Source organism: Salvelinus namaycush, chromosome 23 (assembly GCF_016432855.1).
Source record: "Salvelinus namaycush isolate Seneca chromosome 23, SaNama_1.0, whole genome shotgun sequence".
In the NCBI taxonomy this organism is placed as follows: Eukaryota; Metazoa; Chordata; class Actinopteri; order Salmoniformes; family Salmonidae; genus Salvelinus; species Salvelinus namaycush.
The window spans coordinates 34,173,362-34,191,295 of NC_052329.1; the positions used below are offsets into that span (position 1 = coordinate 34,173,362).

Sequence of the window (17,934 nt, forward strand, 5' to 3'; positions counted from 1 at the left end):
GTCTTCACTCACATTTTCAACCTCTCCCTGTCCGAGTCTGTAATACCAACATGTTTTAAGCAGACCACCTCCCTAAATGACTTCCGACCTGTAGCACTCACGCCTGTAGCCATGAAGTGCTTTGAAAAGCTGGTCACGGCACACATCAATACCATTATCTCAGAAACCCTAGACAAACTCCAATTTGCGTACCACCCCAACAGATCCACAGATGATGCCATCTCTATTGCACTCCACACTGCCCTTTCCCAGCTGGACAAAAGGAGCACCTATGTGAGAATGCTATTCATTGACTACAGCTCAGCGTTCAACCCCATAGTTCCCTCAAAGCTCATCAATAAGCTAAGGACCCTGGGACTAAACACCTCCCTCTGCAACTGGATCCTGGACTTCCTGACGGGCCACCCCCAGGTGGTAAGGGTAGGTAACAACACATCTGCCACGCTGATCCTCAAAACAGGGGCCCCTCAGGGGTGCGTGCTCAGTCCCCTCCTGTACTCCCTGTTAACCCATGACTGCACGGCCAGGCACGACTCCAACACCATCATTAAGTTTGCTGATGACACAACAGTGGTAGGTCAGATCACCGACAACGACGAGACAGCCTATAGGGAGGAGGTCAGAGACCTGGCCGTGTGGTTCCAGGACAACAACCTCTCCCTCAACGTGATCAAGACAAAGGAGATGATTGTGGACTATAGGAAAAAAATAACAGAGCATGCCCCCATTCTCATCAACGGGGCTGCAGTGGAGCAGGTCAAGAGCTTCATGTTCCTTGGTGTCCACATCGCCAACAAACTATCATGGTCCAAACACACCAAGACAGTCATGAAGAGGGCACGACAAAACCTATTCCCCCTCAGTAGACTGAAAAGATTTGGCATGGGTCCTTAGATCGTCAAAAGGTTCTACAGCTGCACCATCGAGAGCATCCTGACTGGTTGCATCACCGCCTGGTATGGCAACTGCTCGGCCTCTGACCGCAAGGCACTACAGAGGATAGTATGAACGCCCCAGTACATCCCTTTGGCCAAGCTTCCTGCCATCCAGGACCTCTACACCAGGCGGTGTCAGAGGAAGGCCCTACAAATTGTCAAAGACTCCAGCCACCCTAGTCATAGACTGTTCTCTCTGCTACCGCACGGCAAGCGGTACTGGAGCGCCAAGTCTAGGTCCAAGAGGCTTCTAAACAGCTTCTACCCCCAAGCCATAAGACTCCTGAATACCTAATCACATAGCTACCCAGACTATTTGCATTTCCCCCTCCCCCTCTCTTACACCGCTGCTACTCTTTGTTGTTATCATCTATGCATAGTCACTTTAATAACTCCACCCACATGTACATATTACCTCAAATAACCGGTGCCCCCGCACATTGACTCTGTACCGGTACCCCCCCTAATAAAGTCTAGCTATTGTTATTTTACTGCTGCTCTTTAATTACTTGTTACTTTTATTTCTTATTCTTATCCGTATTTTTTTAAACTGCATTGTTGGTTAGGGGCTCGTAAGTAAGTATTTCACTGTAAGGTCTACACCTGTTCTATTCGGCGCATGTGACTAATACGGTTTGATTTTAACATTTGATTTGATCATCAGCAACAAGGACTCTAAAAGGAAAAGGTCAATGATGTCAAAAGGTCAATGATGAGACCCCGACTTGGACACAGCCAGGACAATATTGAAAACACGGGATACAAGTAATCTGCCAAGACTGGTGACGAGGGGCCCACAATAGCAGTCAGGCTGACTGATTACATTTGCCTTAATCAGAGGTTAACATTAATTACAGGATGAGATCAGAACATGAGGGAGCCTTGGGTTTTAAATCCCTTGGCTGTACACACACACACACACACACACACACACACACACACACACACACACAAGCACGCGCACACAACCTTACGCACTTAACTACGCATGTGCATACACAGACAAAACACACACACTCACACACAGACACAGGAGATGAAGCTTAAGGAGGGAACCCACAGGGTGGTGTATGCTGCATGATTATGCACAGTGCCTGCTGGCTCTCCTATGTCTCTGGGTTTCAGCACCATCTCTCTTGTGTGCTAGATCTGCAGTTAATATAAAATGATTCTACACAATTTTCAATTATACATGAAGCCCACCCACTTGCTCCCTAAGTGTACGGAACCCACAACTTTTCTGCCGCATTAAAGCTACAAGATATTTTGAAGTAAATCTGCCTGGTATCATGGACATAACCGAACATATCCAGGTACTTTGAAGAAATACTTAGGCCTACTCTGTATGCCTTGCATGCAAGATAGACGGACTTCACCACTATCCAACCTGGTATACCATGGTAGACAGACATGTGTAACATTTCAATCTGCTACAAATACACAGCCTCATGTATAGAACAGTGCTATGGAGGCTGGGAATGCACACAGTACCCAGGGGCCCCTTTGCGGTTTGTCTTATGTATAGGAGAACTAGTCACTGTCGACACGATCAGGGCCATCTCTAGCCTTTTGCCCCCCCCCCCCCCCCCACCCACAATTTTATAACACATTTTATGCAATTCTACTCATTTTGCCATGGGGCAGAGACATTTTTGCCGTTTTAAAGCCAATTTCCTGCATTATATCCATTTTGACATTGGGTGGTAAATTGTTTTGCAGTTTTAAAGCAAATTTTCTGCAATTTTCTACCCATTTTGCTATGTCTTATGCCATGTTAATGATATCTAAGTGAGAGTGACTAACAAAATCAATGGGGGCCCTGAGCACGTGCCCTGCGTGCCTGGTTGGTATACAGCCATTATTACTACAAGTTTAGATAACTGGCTAGACTAACTTACCAATCTAAAAATTGTTAGCTTACATGACTAATTGAGTGATTGTCAGTGACTGACATAAGAGAAAAACTGCTGATGCACAACCACATTTCTAACTTACATTTTGCACATTCTACTATTCAACAGTAAGTTGAAACCCCGACTGAGTTCCTAAAAAAAGACAGTGTTCGCTTTGGGCTGGGGAACCTTATTCCTGGAGCCGGCCCTGGGCAGGTTCAGTTAATTAATAAGGCTAAAGTTAAGGTTGTGTAGTGTTTTAGCACTTACACCATCACTTTGGCAGAGAAACACCACCGAGCCAGGTTAAAAGAATAGTTCCCGTCAGGAAAGTTGAAAAAGCTGAAACTTCAAAACAGCAAACCATCCCTTTAATATTGTGCACCAGATCTACAGGTTGGAATATTGGAGGAGACGGGAAACAGCAGCAGCTCACAAACGTGTGGTAAAAAGTGCCAAGCAGCCAAGAAACCAACCAACCACACTGGGTCCAGGCTTCACCCAGGCTCTGTCCAGTGGAACAGGGGGCCTCTTGTTCCTGTGCCATGGTGGCAGGAAACGTGATATATTCAGATGATAATGAGCCATGCAGCAGGACAATCAAAACCCCCAGTGTCCTGGCACCAGCTAGCCCTCTCTCAAAGACCCATCGCCAAGGAGACCAGTTGGAACGGGACCCTGACAGTGCCAAGGGACAGCGAGGGTATTAAGGATTTCACAAAGCTCTAACGAACTGAGGCTTTCCAGAGGACTGTCTTTCAGCAAAGAAAAACACACAGCTACCCTTGGTATATTTCCTACTGTAAAGGGCTGTATTGGAATGCTGTTTTGAATATCATCTGTGGCATGTGTGATTTTCTCCAAACACGTCACGGCTGTTCGTTTCTATTTTTACACGCACAGTCCACCTGAGTCCTCGGTACTGTAGGCAGGGTTGATACAAAGAAGCCTTTTCATTATTTACCACTGCTCCCCTGGCCAAAAAAAGAATCAAGCATTTGGATTGGAACCCTCTGCCCAAAATTAAAGAGGCGGCTGACAGCATGCAAACGAGAGGTAATGGTCTTAGAGCAGAGGATTTAACACATGGTGGTATGCTCCAGATGTTTACTTAGAGTTGTTTTTCCAATACCACGACAGAACTGGGTTCAAACACCATTTGAAATAATTCAAATACGTTTCGAGTTTGCTTTAGCCTGCCTGGAGTACCAGATGGGCACAGGGCTTGCCGTTTCGAAGCTATTATATTGGTTCCTTTGCAAAAAGGCAAGCTCAATGACACCCAGCTAAAGTATTTGAAGTTATTTCAGATAGTATTTCAACCCAAGTCTGTTACCACAAAGGAGGAAAGTAGAGTGGGTAGAGGAAGCTCAAGCAAAGTGTTGTAGTTCCTTCCTTTGTAATCCTGCTACACTGTGCCAGTACACTGACTGACTGACTCTCCTCAAGATAGAGGCAGAGAGGCAGTACAGCCCTTACCATGCTGTGCAGTCGTGTGTGAAATGTGCTTCGGTGGGTGACTCAACCATGTATGCATTTCTAAAGGATTCACTTTGACCTCTATCTACAATCAACTGGTCTCTCCTGAGGAGTGTCTGTCAGACAACAAAAGGGAAGTATGCAGTTTATTCCTGAGCTAAAACCAACTCCCCTTTAACGGTTTATTAACTATGACTATAACACAGTATCACACGAGCTCATCTGCATACCAACGTGTAATGCATTTTTCATCCGACTGTTAAACAAGGATTCATTAAAATTGCAGTAATTTTGCCACGCATAGCCATATAATCAGTTATAGCTGGGTTGAACGAGCGTTTACCCTTTTATCCTGGCGCCATTTTTAACAATTGAAAATAGCATCTCCTGTGGCTGTGGGAGTAAAATGACGGTTGGCTCAATGGGGCTCTCTGCCGTTTTCAACTGAACTCAATTTTCTATTATGTTCCCTCTAATAGCGAAGCCATCGCTTTCTGCACCCACCACCCACCACTCTCCTGAAGCTTTAGTCACAGCTAAAAGTCAATAGGCAATTGCAATAGGACAGCTGACGCAAACTTCCAATGTATTGAAAACCCTGCTCAGAACAACCTCAGACTCAACAATGTTTTTATTTTTTACATCAGGAGAGTGTAATGAAATACCCATGTTATTTTTAAAGGGAAAATGTCAGCCTTGTACGCACATGGGAGGTTGATTGATCACTTGTTATTCACTCACTGATTATGGGCCACGAACCTGAACAGGCCTTCCTCTCTAGGTACTAAATGAGGATGTTGGTTGTGTTCCAATAATCTGTACTTTCTTGTGCACTTAAAGCGACCTTTCAAAATTGTTCAACTTCATATTCGCCATCTCCAGCACTACCCCAACATCAACATATGTGACAATGGTGCGTTTCTATGTTTTGTGGTAAAAACAGATAGAGGAAGATACATTTCCAATGACATCATCAACCAATTAGTAGGGGTGGTGCTGGAGATGATGAATATGAAGTAGAATAATTGCTAAATTCCCTTTGTAGATTTGAAAGGAAATGACAGGTATATGAATATTCATTCCAACACCAATCCAATGCTTTTAAGTTTGTGGGCAGTAGTGAATGAGTGCACACTAGGAAGAAGGAGAGATTACTGGGGCACACCCGTTCTCTTTTAAAAAGGAGAGGGGACATCTCAGTTATGATGCATGATGGGATACACACACTCCCTCCGATATCTATCAACAGAGGAATGACTCTCCGTGTTGACATTGCAAGATGGGACAACATTGTAATTGCATGGTTATTGTTGGTTTGGGATAATTACAGTTGTGATAACATGCAGGGATAGTCTTAATTGTGCATGGCTAATTACCCCAATTGACTAGATTGATGTTAATTGCATTGTTCACACTGTGTATTGCATATTGGACAACTGAAAAATAACCACAGAGGACCTATACAGACAGCACGCAGGACCAGGGATTCAAACCAAAGACCTTTTCAACTCTAGTCATTAGCTCATTCCCACGGCCATAACATTGTGATGCATTTTTGTTCTGGATCCACAGAAGAGGAGTGAACTATGGCTCAGAGGGAGGAGAGGGAAGGAGCAGGAAGGGTGACAATAGAGGGAGGAAAAAGAGAAATGATGGTGGTGGGATGAGGGCAGAGCAGACCGAGGGATGATGAGAGGCTGGAGAGAAAAGATGAGAGATGGAGGGAAAGAGGAGAACAAGAAGGGAGGTAGAGAGAGGTGATAATTAGTTCACGTGAGGTAGGGCCAAAGAGGCTTACTGTCCACTGAGTCTCGTGAATACATAAACCCAAAGCTATCTATAATCTATAAATCACTGCATGGGGAACTGAGGATTGTAATCTGCCGAAAAGCCTGTCTTAGCGAACGATTTGAGGCAAATAAACAGAGGAGCACTTTAATATTTTACACATTGTCTTGCGACCATGTGTTACTTGCGCACCGCGGCTATTCCATTACGCCCCACGTTAGCTTAAAGCCCCTCAAATCGCCTGAATATAAATCCTTTCTGCTGTGGGATAACACACACTAATAGGTAACACACCGCTGGACCAGGGATTTGTGACACAACTAATATTACAGCTGATAGATACACTACATGACCAAAAGTATGTGGACACCTCATACCAAACTCATTGGCATTAATATGGAGTTGGTCCCCCCTTTGCTGCTATAACAGCCTACACTCTTCTGGGAAGGCTTTCCACTAGATGTTGGAACATTGCTGCGGGGAATTTCTTCCATTCAGCCACAAGAGCATTAGTTAAGTCGGGCACTGATGTTGGGTGATTAGGCCTGGCTCGCAGTCGGCGTTACAATTCATGTCAAAGGTGCTTGATGAGGTTGTGGTCAGGGCTCTGTGCAGGCCAGTCAAATTCTTCCACACCGATCTCGACAAACTATTTCTGTATGGACCTCACTTTGTGCACGAGGGCATTGTCATGCTGAAACAGGAAAGGTCCTTTCCCAAACTGCTGCCACAAAGTTGGAAGCACAGAATCGTCTAGAATGTCATTGTATGCTGTAGCATTAAGATTTCCCTTCACTGGAACGAAGCAGCCTAGCCAGAACCATGAAAAACAGCCCCAGAACATTATTACTCCTCCACCAAACTTTACAGTTGGCACTATACATTGGGGCAGGTAGCGTTCTCCTGGCAACAGCCAAACCCAGATTCGTCCATCGAACTGCCAGATGGTGAAGAGTGATTCATCATTCCAGAGAACATGCTTCCACTCCTCCAGATTCCAATGGCGGCGAGCTTTACACCACTCCAGCCGACGCTTGGCATTGCGTATTGTGATCTTAGGCATGTGTGCGGCTGCTCGGACATGGAAACCCATTTCATGAAGCTCCCAATGAACAATTCTTGTGCTGACGTTGCTTCCTGAGGCAGTTTGGAACTTGGTAATGAGTGTAGCAACCGAGGACAGATTATTTTTTACACACTACGTGCTTCAGCACTCTGCGGTCCCGTTCTGTGAGCTTTTGTGGCCTACCACTTCACAATAACAGCACTTACAGTTGACCGGGGCAGCTGTAGCAGGGCAGAAATTTGACGAACGAGCATCACTCCGCTGTTCTAACACGTATCAGACCTGACGTGTTCATTCCTACTCTAGTAATGTTGCTCAGCCTAGGGAAGCCATTTTGGCTTGTGTTTAAGTGGGTGAGGAAAGGGAACTTGTGAAAACTTTGTGTAGACAACACACCATTAGGGATCAATTCAGACACTCAGCACACATTAACCTGGCTGTCCTCTGGTGGAGAAGTAAAATATCATGTAATAAACTTCTACAGCATGCTAAATATACCGTTGCTAGTCGCTGTCTATCACTTAGCTACAACCTAATTCATGTTTAGTTTGAATTTGAAGAACTACACTGAACCTGTGCTGTATACATATTCTGAGATCTTTTAAAGATATATTCTTCAGTTCTAGGTTAGGAATCATACATCTTCTTAGGTGGAAGCATGCGAATTGATGGCTTTATGAAGCACTACATCAAAGCTACACCATTTATTTTGACAAATGCATTGATTCGTAAGGCTTATCATAAGATATGGGGCTAAGCAGAGAGAGAGGCATAACACCCAGTCAGGTTATGAATTACCTATGGCTGTGAAAAGCTGGTGGCATGTTTAATGCAGTAGAGTGCCTCTATATTCTGCTGCTTCTCTGAAGATCTCTCTGGATGATTCCTTTACAGATTTCCTTCAAACTAAGCATCAGAAAATCACAGCAACATTAAAAAAAAAAAAATACTGGTGTTATGTTTAATCTAATCTAATACGAATTTGAAATGTATAAATATCTATTAATTGTGTTTAATGTCAGAGGAACATCATGAAATTGCAATAGAACGACCGGTTCCAGAGGTTTAAAAGTGATATTTATCTTGACAAACAAGGCATTTTGTAGTGCAGTGGCACTTGACTGACGTTGACCTACAGTGTCCCCTGAATTGGGTTTTCTGGAGAAAAAAGACAACATACACTAGCCGCTGGCTGCGTCACATACAGCCAAACAGCCATCAGTGAGAGCACACCACCTCCCTTAACATTTAAAAGCTTCTAACATTGAAATGCCAATAAACAGAAAACCCTTTTCAAAGCATTTGAATTTTGCACACCTCACGCTGGCACACTGAATATACTAAAGTGAAAGTAGATTTCCCAGGCACATGAAAGCTATTAACGGAGGTCCGTAACCATACCTCGAGGGATGAAACGCGGAAGTCACCATCACAGAGCGCCAGACGACACGCTGGGTGCAACTATGTGCAATTTTTCTAAATTACATTCAGAAGAATATGAATTATCCTCCATGTATTGAGAATGGCAATTATCTGGTCAAGACACTTTCTTGGTCTTCCTGTTTCCACTCGAGCTGTGTAATATTGAGTGGTTTCATCACAGACAGAATAGCCTTCAACCACATAAAATACCTCTCGGAATTGGAAGCCATTACTATGGTCAGGGGCATAACCTCCAATCTTCAGCTCTACCAGGTTCAAGAGGTCATGTCTCTATTCCCTCTAGTCTATAGGGTTATGATGATTTGGATGTCATGGTAGCAATGTGTATTCGAATAAACTCACGTTTGAGTTTGAATGAATCCTTGTACCTGAGAAAAAGCTCACATGCAGACACTATGCATTTAGAAAGTGATGCTGGTTGGTGGCCAGTATGTGAGGTGGATTACAGCAGCTATGTGGTCATACCGGGGCAGGAGAGCATTAAACCTCTGGGATGCTCACTCACTGCCATGCCAAGGGAATTAGAGCACACTACACACTACTCGACCTTCTGACCCATTGATTCCCCTGACCCCTCGGTTTCTAAACAAACAATCCTTGCTAATGCCCTGATATATAACAATCCTCTATCAGACACTGTTGGAGGATTATGATAGGCTAACGCACAAGGAGGCAAGGTGTCTTATGGGTGTTGTAGGTTTAAATGTTCTGAATAAGAAATGCACCTGGGAAGTTTCATGATAGGCTTTAAATGCTTGGCATGTAAGCTTCAGATTTTACGTTGGTGTTAGAAATGATGAACCAAGGTACAGCACTAAAATAGCAATCTATACAAAGCACGGCACAAGAGTGTCTCTGTACTGCAGATAGATGGACACGGGACATTTCTCGAACACTCCCCTGCAATGCCATCAAATTTCAAGCCACTGAAGCTGAAAATCTAAAACGGCAAGTTGAGGGCATTCTCTGGATGCTACTACAGGACGACAACATCCGCCTAAAAGATGTATAACCCCTGGGAGCAACGCACGGGGACAGGGAATCCACATTAAAAGACAGGTTAGTGTGTGAACCACAAACGCGTCCCTCACCTCACTCCCAAAACAGTGTCCAAACAGGAAGTTGTGGACGGACGCTCATACGGTACGCATGCAGCCTAGTGGTTAGAGCCGCAACCTTCAGAACACACATGTCGTCTCGGGAAAGGGTTCGATTCCACTGCCTTTCTGACACAAACTCTCTCCTATCTATATCTGGCCAATAGAAGTGTGTGTATTCTTAATCCCAGCTCGGTTTGATGACATTAATGAGATTTACATTTTGGTCGTTTAGCAGACGCTCTTATCCAGAAAGACTTACAGGAACAATTAGAGTTAAGTGCCTTGCTCAAGGGCACATCGGCAGATTTTTAACCTTGTCAGCTTGAGGATTCAAACCAGCGACCTTTCGGTTACTTGCCCAATGCTCTTAACAGCTAGGCTACCAAACCCCCGAATCCCAAACAGCCATGACCACACATTGGACCGAGGTGTTTGGGCATGAACTCGGCTCAACCGCCGCAAGCTTCTCTTTTGGGTACTGTTAGTAAAGTCCTAAGCAGGCAACTGTCTGCCAGTGCTTTCTCTCTCTCTCTCAAATATCTCCATCATTAATTCATACATTTCCCCAGAACCAGCTATCACAGCATTCTTTTGAAGGCTCGTCCTCCTAGCTCGTCTCTGTCGCTCATGCACATGAACTTTTCAAGCAGTCCCAAAGGTCTTTTAAATTTTTGAGAAGCTATTTTTAGCTTTAAAATAATCGAGGTGGAAACGTCCATCTGTCCTACACACATTCCAGCTGCTCCTTTTTAGTGGGGAAAAAGGAACACAAATTATTTGAGCACATATTTAAAGTATAAATCGTACTTGATTATTGAAATCATATATTCAATATCATTTAGAAGGGAGACTCATCATGAAGGATCACAGATGATTACAGAGACAGTTTGTTTTGCACCACTGAGCACTGCTTTCCCAGCTCTCTCCCCTGAGTGCTTTTCTTGTCAGGGATACCTCTGCTGTGTCAGTCGTATTTCTCTGCTCAGGTCTGTTCTATTTGTTTACCTTGATTTTGGCAGGTAAGTTGATTGAACTTATTCTAAATTACCACAACGACTTGGGTAAGAGTCACAGTGTAGAGGAAACTGGCCATGGCAGCTTAGGGAATTCAGCCAAGACACCCGGTTAACACCCCTACTTTTGCTTGGGTTCTGGTATTTTAGAAACCCTGTTGATATCTGGATGGTTAAAGCTTACAGTACCTGCAGAGAAACTCTTTTTGCCAAGAAATCTGGTTTAAATTGATGCAAATAAAAGTACCTTACTGCTATTATGAGTTTTTTCATTGCATGTTTCGCCTAGGCCGACTCTTCATCTTCCCAACACAGCATTTAACTCATGGGGTGTGGAGAACTTCAAACGAGAAGCCACTACATTGGGGCACTAGTGGAACCAGGCAATTTAAAAGGCAACTAGTTGAAAAGTTCAGGGACACAACTTCAGATACATTAAATTTGCAGAATTGATCAGCATGCCGGATTGGTTCTCCAGCCCTCCAGCTATCTGGTGAAATCTTTAGAGCCGGCCACGGAGAGACACACTGTGGGTATTGCCCTGGGCATCATTTCACAAGCAGAACCAATCCGCCATTTATTCTGTCCTTTTAAAAGTCCCTTGAACCAGCTCTGGAAAAGTATTTTTTAACATCAAACTTTTTCTGCATAACTTTATGCTTTGCATGTATCTAAATGTCTGTACTTGGTCTGCCTGGCCTTAGCTAATTGACAGGAATGCAACATTATGTATGAAGGCTTTGCTTGAAGACAGGCTTTTTTTCCAACTAAGGCTGACAGTTTGAAGGGACGTTCAGTGAACTCGACAGTGTAAAGGGGACTGTCCGGCATCACTGGTGTGGAGAGAATTCCCTTGTGACACGCATTCTTCCAGACACAGGGGAGTTCTAGCGAAAACTAACGGCCACAGTCAGCTAAAGAGAGACCACAGCACAGCACAGGGAGGCAACCCACTGGACACAGACGTCAATTCAATGTCTATTCCACATTGGTTCAACATTGAAATGACATGGAAACAATATTGATTCAACCAGTTTGTGCCCAGTGTAAATTGACGCTGAAGTAACACGGGCCAATAGAGTGCACTGTATCTCTCCTCTTCACCCCAACACTTTACTCCAACAAACCAGTAGTACCATATCAACAGACCTTGCTTTACCACACTAGAGACGTAACTCAGGAAGTTGATAATGAGTTGATCGGATCAATTTACACCAATGAGTGATGATTCCTGAGATGCACATTGCACCCAGGGAAGGTGAATATCAATATACAGCAGAAACAAGAAGACATCAGAGAAGAAATCTATTGCCAGTTTACAGTATTTATAGAGACAAACACCTAGATCGATAGAGAACATATTTCAAAAGTAAATCGACAATTTATGTTCAGTTATGCGTCTTCTTTGGATACATTGTACAGTATGAACCACTTGCAGTCATCTCTTTGGAGTACAAGGGAGAACTGCTGCACCTCATCCTTTGAACTCTTGCATTTTCCACTGGATCACAGAGCAGATAAAGTGAGACACTGATTACACGAGTAGACTTAGAAGGGATGGGGAGAAGGATGCTCTGTCTCAGTCCACTATTGAATAAGGATGACAGCAGACATCACACACAACATCACAGACAACATACCAAAGTATAGTAGTTACGTTCAATAACTAGCACTCAATTGGATCAAAACAAGAATTGACAGTGACACTTCTCTGTGATACACAAACATGTGAGACAGAATCCAGAGGTTGCAGGTTCATGTTGGGAAAATATTCCACAAACATTGGCCATTTCAACTTGCTCTGGACATACTTTGTTGTAATATAAAGATGACTTAAATATGAATCATTAGCTTTGTATATTATTGTCGTCTACCCTCAACTAGTTCCCATCAATATTCTGAAAACTTCTTATGAGGTTGTACTTGAACAGCTACAACGAAAAGGCGGCCAAGGTGCGTCGTCACAGGGAATCGAGTGCTCTACCTAATCGCGCGGATTATCGGTTGCACCCCTTTGCCGTCTGGATGGACCTTCGTTTCTATCTCAGACCAACACTGAATGTTCCACTACATGTTTCAGTCCGTATCCACGGCATTGACTATAAAAGAGAATACAGATTTGCGCTCCCTGTCCGATGTTCCAAAAACGCCCATCGTGTGCATATGAAAGCAATCAAAAGTGATTTTCATGCGATATGGGAAAACATATTTAAACAAAGTAATTCTAAATCATTGCTTTAGATTGTGCTGGAATGGAGGGGGTTTACAGCGAGATTCAAGTATTAAGGGAAGGATCAAGCATGGCATGCGCTCTTGGCGAGGTTGCTTCCATGGCACAATTGTAATTCCAAATTCACCTATATTACAATGATAGATTACACAAATGAAATATTGTATCCCAATAATTTCCTCGTGATCACATTGATATAATAAAACAGCTCATGTAAAAATGGTTGGGTAGGCCAATCTTATTTGTTAAAAATAATCAATTATGGTCAATTATTTTTTCCATCATATTTTTTCTTCTTCGTGGTGTTACGGTGAGAGGGACAGTTTAATGTCACACAAGTAGCTAGGCCTACAAACTTTTTAAAGTAATAAATGTCTTACCTTCCATGCAAAATAAAACCAGCCAAGCAATCCATAGGTCCGAATTATGGAATTTAATCATGGTTCGTAAGTACTTGGCAAGTCGTTTTGTGTGGCTTCTTGATTGAATAAATCGTTATTTCACCGTTTATTTGATGGAAAGTAACGGTCTCTCGAAACAACATACATGAATAGAGTTGCATCTCATCATAGTCTAACACCACACTAAACCGTTGCTTCTTCTTGGACGTCCTTTCTTTTCGTTTCAGTGTTGTTTTTTTGTTGGTCGCACACTCGCACTATGTTGTCAGCTGACAGCACTTGGTATTTTCCATTTAATCAATTACGCACGTTCTGAAAATTGTCGGCAGTCTTGCTGTAGTAGATACAAATTCACAGAAGACATGAAACATTATCATTTCTTAGAGGGCAATTGTTTCTTCTTGTACAAGGCAGGCCCATGGTTCTCAATGCTAAACATGCACTCCTTTTCTATACAGCATTCTATTTGGAACCTTGATCGAGAACTCGCCCGTACTGTTGCCAGGAGACCAGTGACGCCAGTCTAGACTAGAGGTAGTAATGCCCCCCTCTGGTGACAAAAAAAGCCACTGTATGTGCTTGGTGGGCAACTGCATCCCGCAGTGCACGGTTGAAGCCAGCTCCAATGTATACGGATGTACTGCATTATGCATGCAATGCACGTGCTGAGTAAAAGCTGATATCAAGTAGATAAAGACTATGGACTTGCCAGGTTACCATTTATCTGGTTTATTGAAAGTTGTGGTTGATTGATTGCTCCAGCTTTCATGCACATCTTAATTCTATAGAAGTGACACGATTTTCAGAAAGTACAAGCTCAATTCAATTTCAAAAAATGTGTTTTCATCGTGCCTGTAACAGCAAACCAACACAGTTTCGTTTTTCAAGCTGACAGTTTTCTGTCACCACCATCCATATTAGAAAGCCAGCAACACACAACAGCAGCTCTCAAAAGGGAGGCAACTGTCAATGTGTTCTCTTGAACACAATGTGATTTTACCACAGCTCAGCACAAAATACTCCCCGTGTTTCACTAAAAACACTGCAGGCATAAAGCCTGAGCACTCCTGGGCCAAATCTAGATATAAAAACAGATTTTTTTATATGTCAAGGTTTTGTAGACAAACATTTGATGAAAACTTTTTCCCTTATTCAACTGTTCTGACTGTTGAGTAATTAAAAATGTATGAGAGGAGATGAGAAGGCGTGACAAGGCCCAGCGCTTCAACCAGCTCTTCCGTCCTGCCTGGGGTTGTTGGCAGGGGTTTCCAAAGAATATGTCTGTCACTCCTGACTTGAGCAACGTAAGGAGTAGCTACTTGTACCGGAGGCCATTCAGATTGTTTGATTTCTGACATACTGGCGCCATTTTATTGAACCCTGGCGTATGTTATCAGATATTATGAATACTAGATCTTAAAGCACCCCTGGTCACTACCTTCTGATTTGAGAAAGCAGTAACACGCAAGTTATTCTTAAATACAAGTGTGACAATGTATACAGTAGCCGACACCGTACATGTGAGCATACCATTTCATAAACCATGAAAGCATAAATGAAAAGCGACCATACAGTTCTGCTGACAAGTTCACTAGAAAGATATACAGTCCATCTGTTCATCGCCCCTCCTATGCATCCCAACAGGGATAGAGCCAAGTGTGATAGAGGAGTTACCATACAGAAATGGCAGCATCCAAAGACACTGATTTATTATTGATACATTTTGCAATCGCTCCATTTTTCTTTTTCCGCCCGATATAAAAGATTAAGAATGTGAGCAAGATATGTACGTTAAATGTTTTAATTCTTCTTTCCTGACAACCCCTGTTAGAGTTCACATCCACTTGAATATTGATGCCATGTTAAGGAAACACTGCCTGGCTTTTGCTGTGTCATGCATTTTGTGCAGCTTTGCTTTTCCTAGTTTTTGTAGAATTAATTTCCTCCAGGCCAGTGCACCTGCTCACTAGGTCAATTCAGGTTAGAAGTCCATTCCTTGTCTAATCTTCACATATATGATTTATAACTTTTTTTCACCTTTATTTAACCAGGTAGCCAGTTGAGAACAAGTTCTCATTTACAACTGCGACCTGGCCAAGATAAATCAAAGCCGTGCGACACAAACAACACAGAGTTACACATGGAATAAACAAACATGGTCAATAATACAATAGAAAAAGTCTATATACAGTGTGTGCAAATGAGGTAGGATAAGAGGTAAGGTAATAAATAGGCCATAGTGTCAAAATAATTACAATATAGCAATTAAACACTGGAGTGATAGATTTCCAGAAGATGAGTGTGCAAGTAGAGATACTGGGGTGCAAAGGAGCAAAATAAATAAAATAAATAACAGTATGGGGGATGAGGTAGTTGGATGGGCTATGTACAGGTGCAGTGATCTGTGAGCTGCTCTGACAGCTGGTGCTTAAAGTTAGTGAGGGAGATATGAGTCTCCAGCTTCAGTGATTTTTGCAGTTCATTCCAGTCATTGGCAGCAGAGAACTTGAAGGAAAGGCATCCAAAGGAGGAATTAGCTTTGGGGGTGACCAGGGAGATATACCTGCTGGGGCGCGTGCTGCTATGGTGACCAGTGAGCTGAGATTGGGCAGGGCTTTACCTAGAAAATACTTATAGATGACCTGGAGAAAGTGGATTTGACAACGAATATGTAGCGAGGGTCAGCCAACGAGAGCGTACAGGTTGCAGTGGTGGGTAGTATATGGGGCTTTGGTGGCAAAATGGATGGCACTGTGATAGACTGCATCCAATTTGCTGAGTAGAGTGTTGGGGGCTATTTTGTAAATGACATCGCCAAAGTCAAGGACCGGTAGGATAGTCAGTTTTACGAGGGTATGTTTGGCAGCATGAGTGAAGGATGCTTTGTTGCGAAATAAGAAGCCGATTCTAGATTTAATTTTGGAGATGCTTAATGTGAGTCTGGAAGGACAGTTTACAGTCTAACCAGACACCTAGGTATTAGTAGTTGTCCTCCCTTATGCTTTCGAATTTCAAACTAAGAACATTGAGTGTTCCCATAAATTGTGCTAAAATAAACAAAAGAATGCAGTTCAATCTTTTGAACTGGACAATTTATCAAAACACTTGAACATAATGTTTGCCAATCAATTGTATTCAATCCATTTAACAAATATTCAATGAAAAACACCTCCCTCTTCTGGTGGACATTAGACTTTTCACTATGGAGGAAAGATGTCTGAAAAAAGTCTGACATTCACCATATATCCTGGTTGTCGTGTTATTTAATGTTCGGTTGTAAAACACACTACTTTACAGTCTGGCACATCAAAATATAAATCAGGAACAACAAGGAACGGTACACAGTAAATATCATGCAACAACACTGCAGTAGAAAACATTGAGATCAGGGTTAACTGGCAGTAGCACCTCACAGCAACAGAATCAGTGATGCTTCTTCTTGCCTTCATCCTAAAATGACAAAAGACATACATTTAATAAAAGATAAGCCATAAAACCCTAGCAATGACAATATCAAGGTGCCAGTATGAACCATTACATGTACTAATAATAAACACTTGTTTTGGGTGTAATATGCAGTCAGGCCCTGATATGTGACTGTAGGGCAGGTAACACCTTTTTATTACTCTCCTATCTGATCTGTTTTCACAGACACACCTAGTAACTCAGAGCACTCATGTCCATTTCCGTCAGCCTAGTTTGCATAAAAAGTAAGACATGACCGAGGTTATAAAAGGTCTGATGAGTCTTACTGTCTTGTCCATGTACCTGTCAACAACAGATAGCTATGCAGCAGGAATAAAGACTGCAAAAGGAGATAGCTGTTTCTAAAATTATGTTTCACTAGCTGATAAAGTGCAAGGAACCGCATTTGATAGTAAAAGGTCGGAGTCTCAAGTGTTGTAAATGACAACACCAACCACTCGTACATAACTAGGGCATTTAGCCTGATATACCAGCTGTGGCAGTTTTGTCCTATACAGCCTCTATGGCCTTACCCATGTTTATAGTAAGGAACCCTTGAACTAATGGTGTGGTTGTCAACACGGCTTGTTGGACCACATTCTATAGCAGTCATACATGAACATTCTTTGGAAGAATAATAAAACATTTTTTTTAAATTAAAAAACACTTAACAAATCAAGGCTAAATGTACACTACCTCATCGCTGCTGGACGAGGAAGAAGAAGAGGACCCATGCCCATCATCTTTGTTCTTATGCTCTTTGGGCTTCTTGTCTTTCTTCTTATGACCGGTGTCCTTCTTGTCACCATGTTTCTTGTCCTTATGTTCCTTAGACTTGTCTTTGTCCTCCTTATGGTCCTTCGATTTGTCACTGTCCTTGCGGTCCTTTGATTTATCTTTGTCCTTGGATGCACTCTGAAAGTTGGTAGACAGTCAGGATACTTTGCATGCAGTGTGTGTATCAGCATTAATTGCACACAAATTGCCATTGATGGCGGAAATACAATTGACACACTTATCAAGCAACTGGTTTAGGTAATGGTAACAGTATGTTTCTTACCTTGTCCTTATCCCCATCTTTGTCCTTCTTCTTCCCCCATCCAAAGAGGGCGTTCTGTTCCT

At 42.8% G+C, this 17,934-nt stretch overlaps 1 protein-coding gene across 1 annotated transcript in view; it reads right to left on the bottom strand.

Moving 5' to 3' along the window:
* Positions 1 to 13,387, bottom strand: part of LOC120018006 (immunoglobulin superfamily member 11-like) — a 93,814-nt gene extending 80,427 nt beyond the window's left edge. The window contains exon 1 of the mRNA XM_038960953.1: positions 13,327 to 13,387. Coding sequence (XP_038816881.1) covers positions 13,327 to 13,387 — 61 coding nt within the window. The remainder of the gene's footprint in view (positions 1 to 13,326) is intronic.
* Positions 13,388 to 17,934: the final 4,547 nt, after the last annotated feature.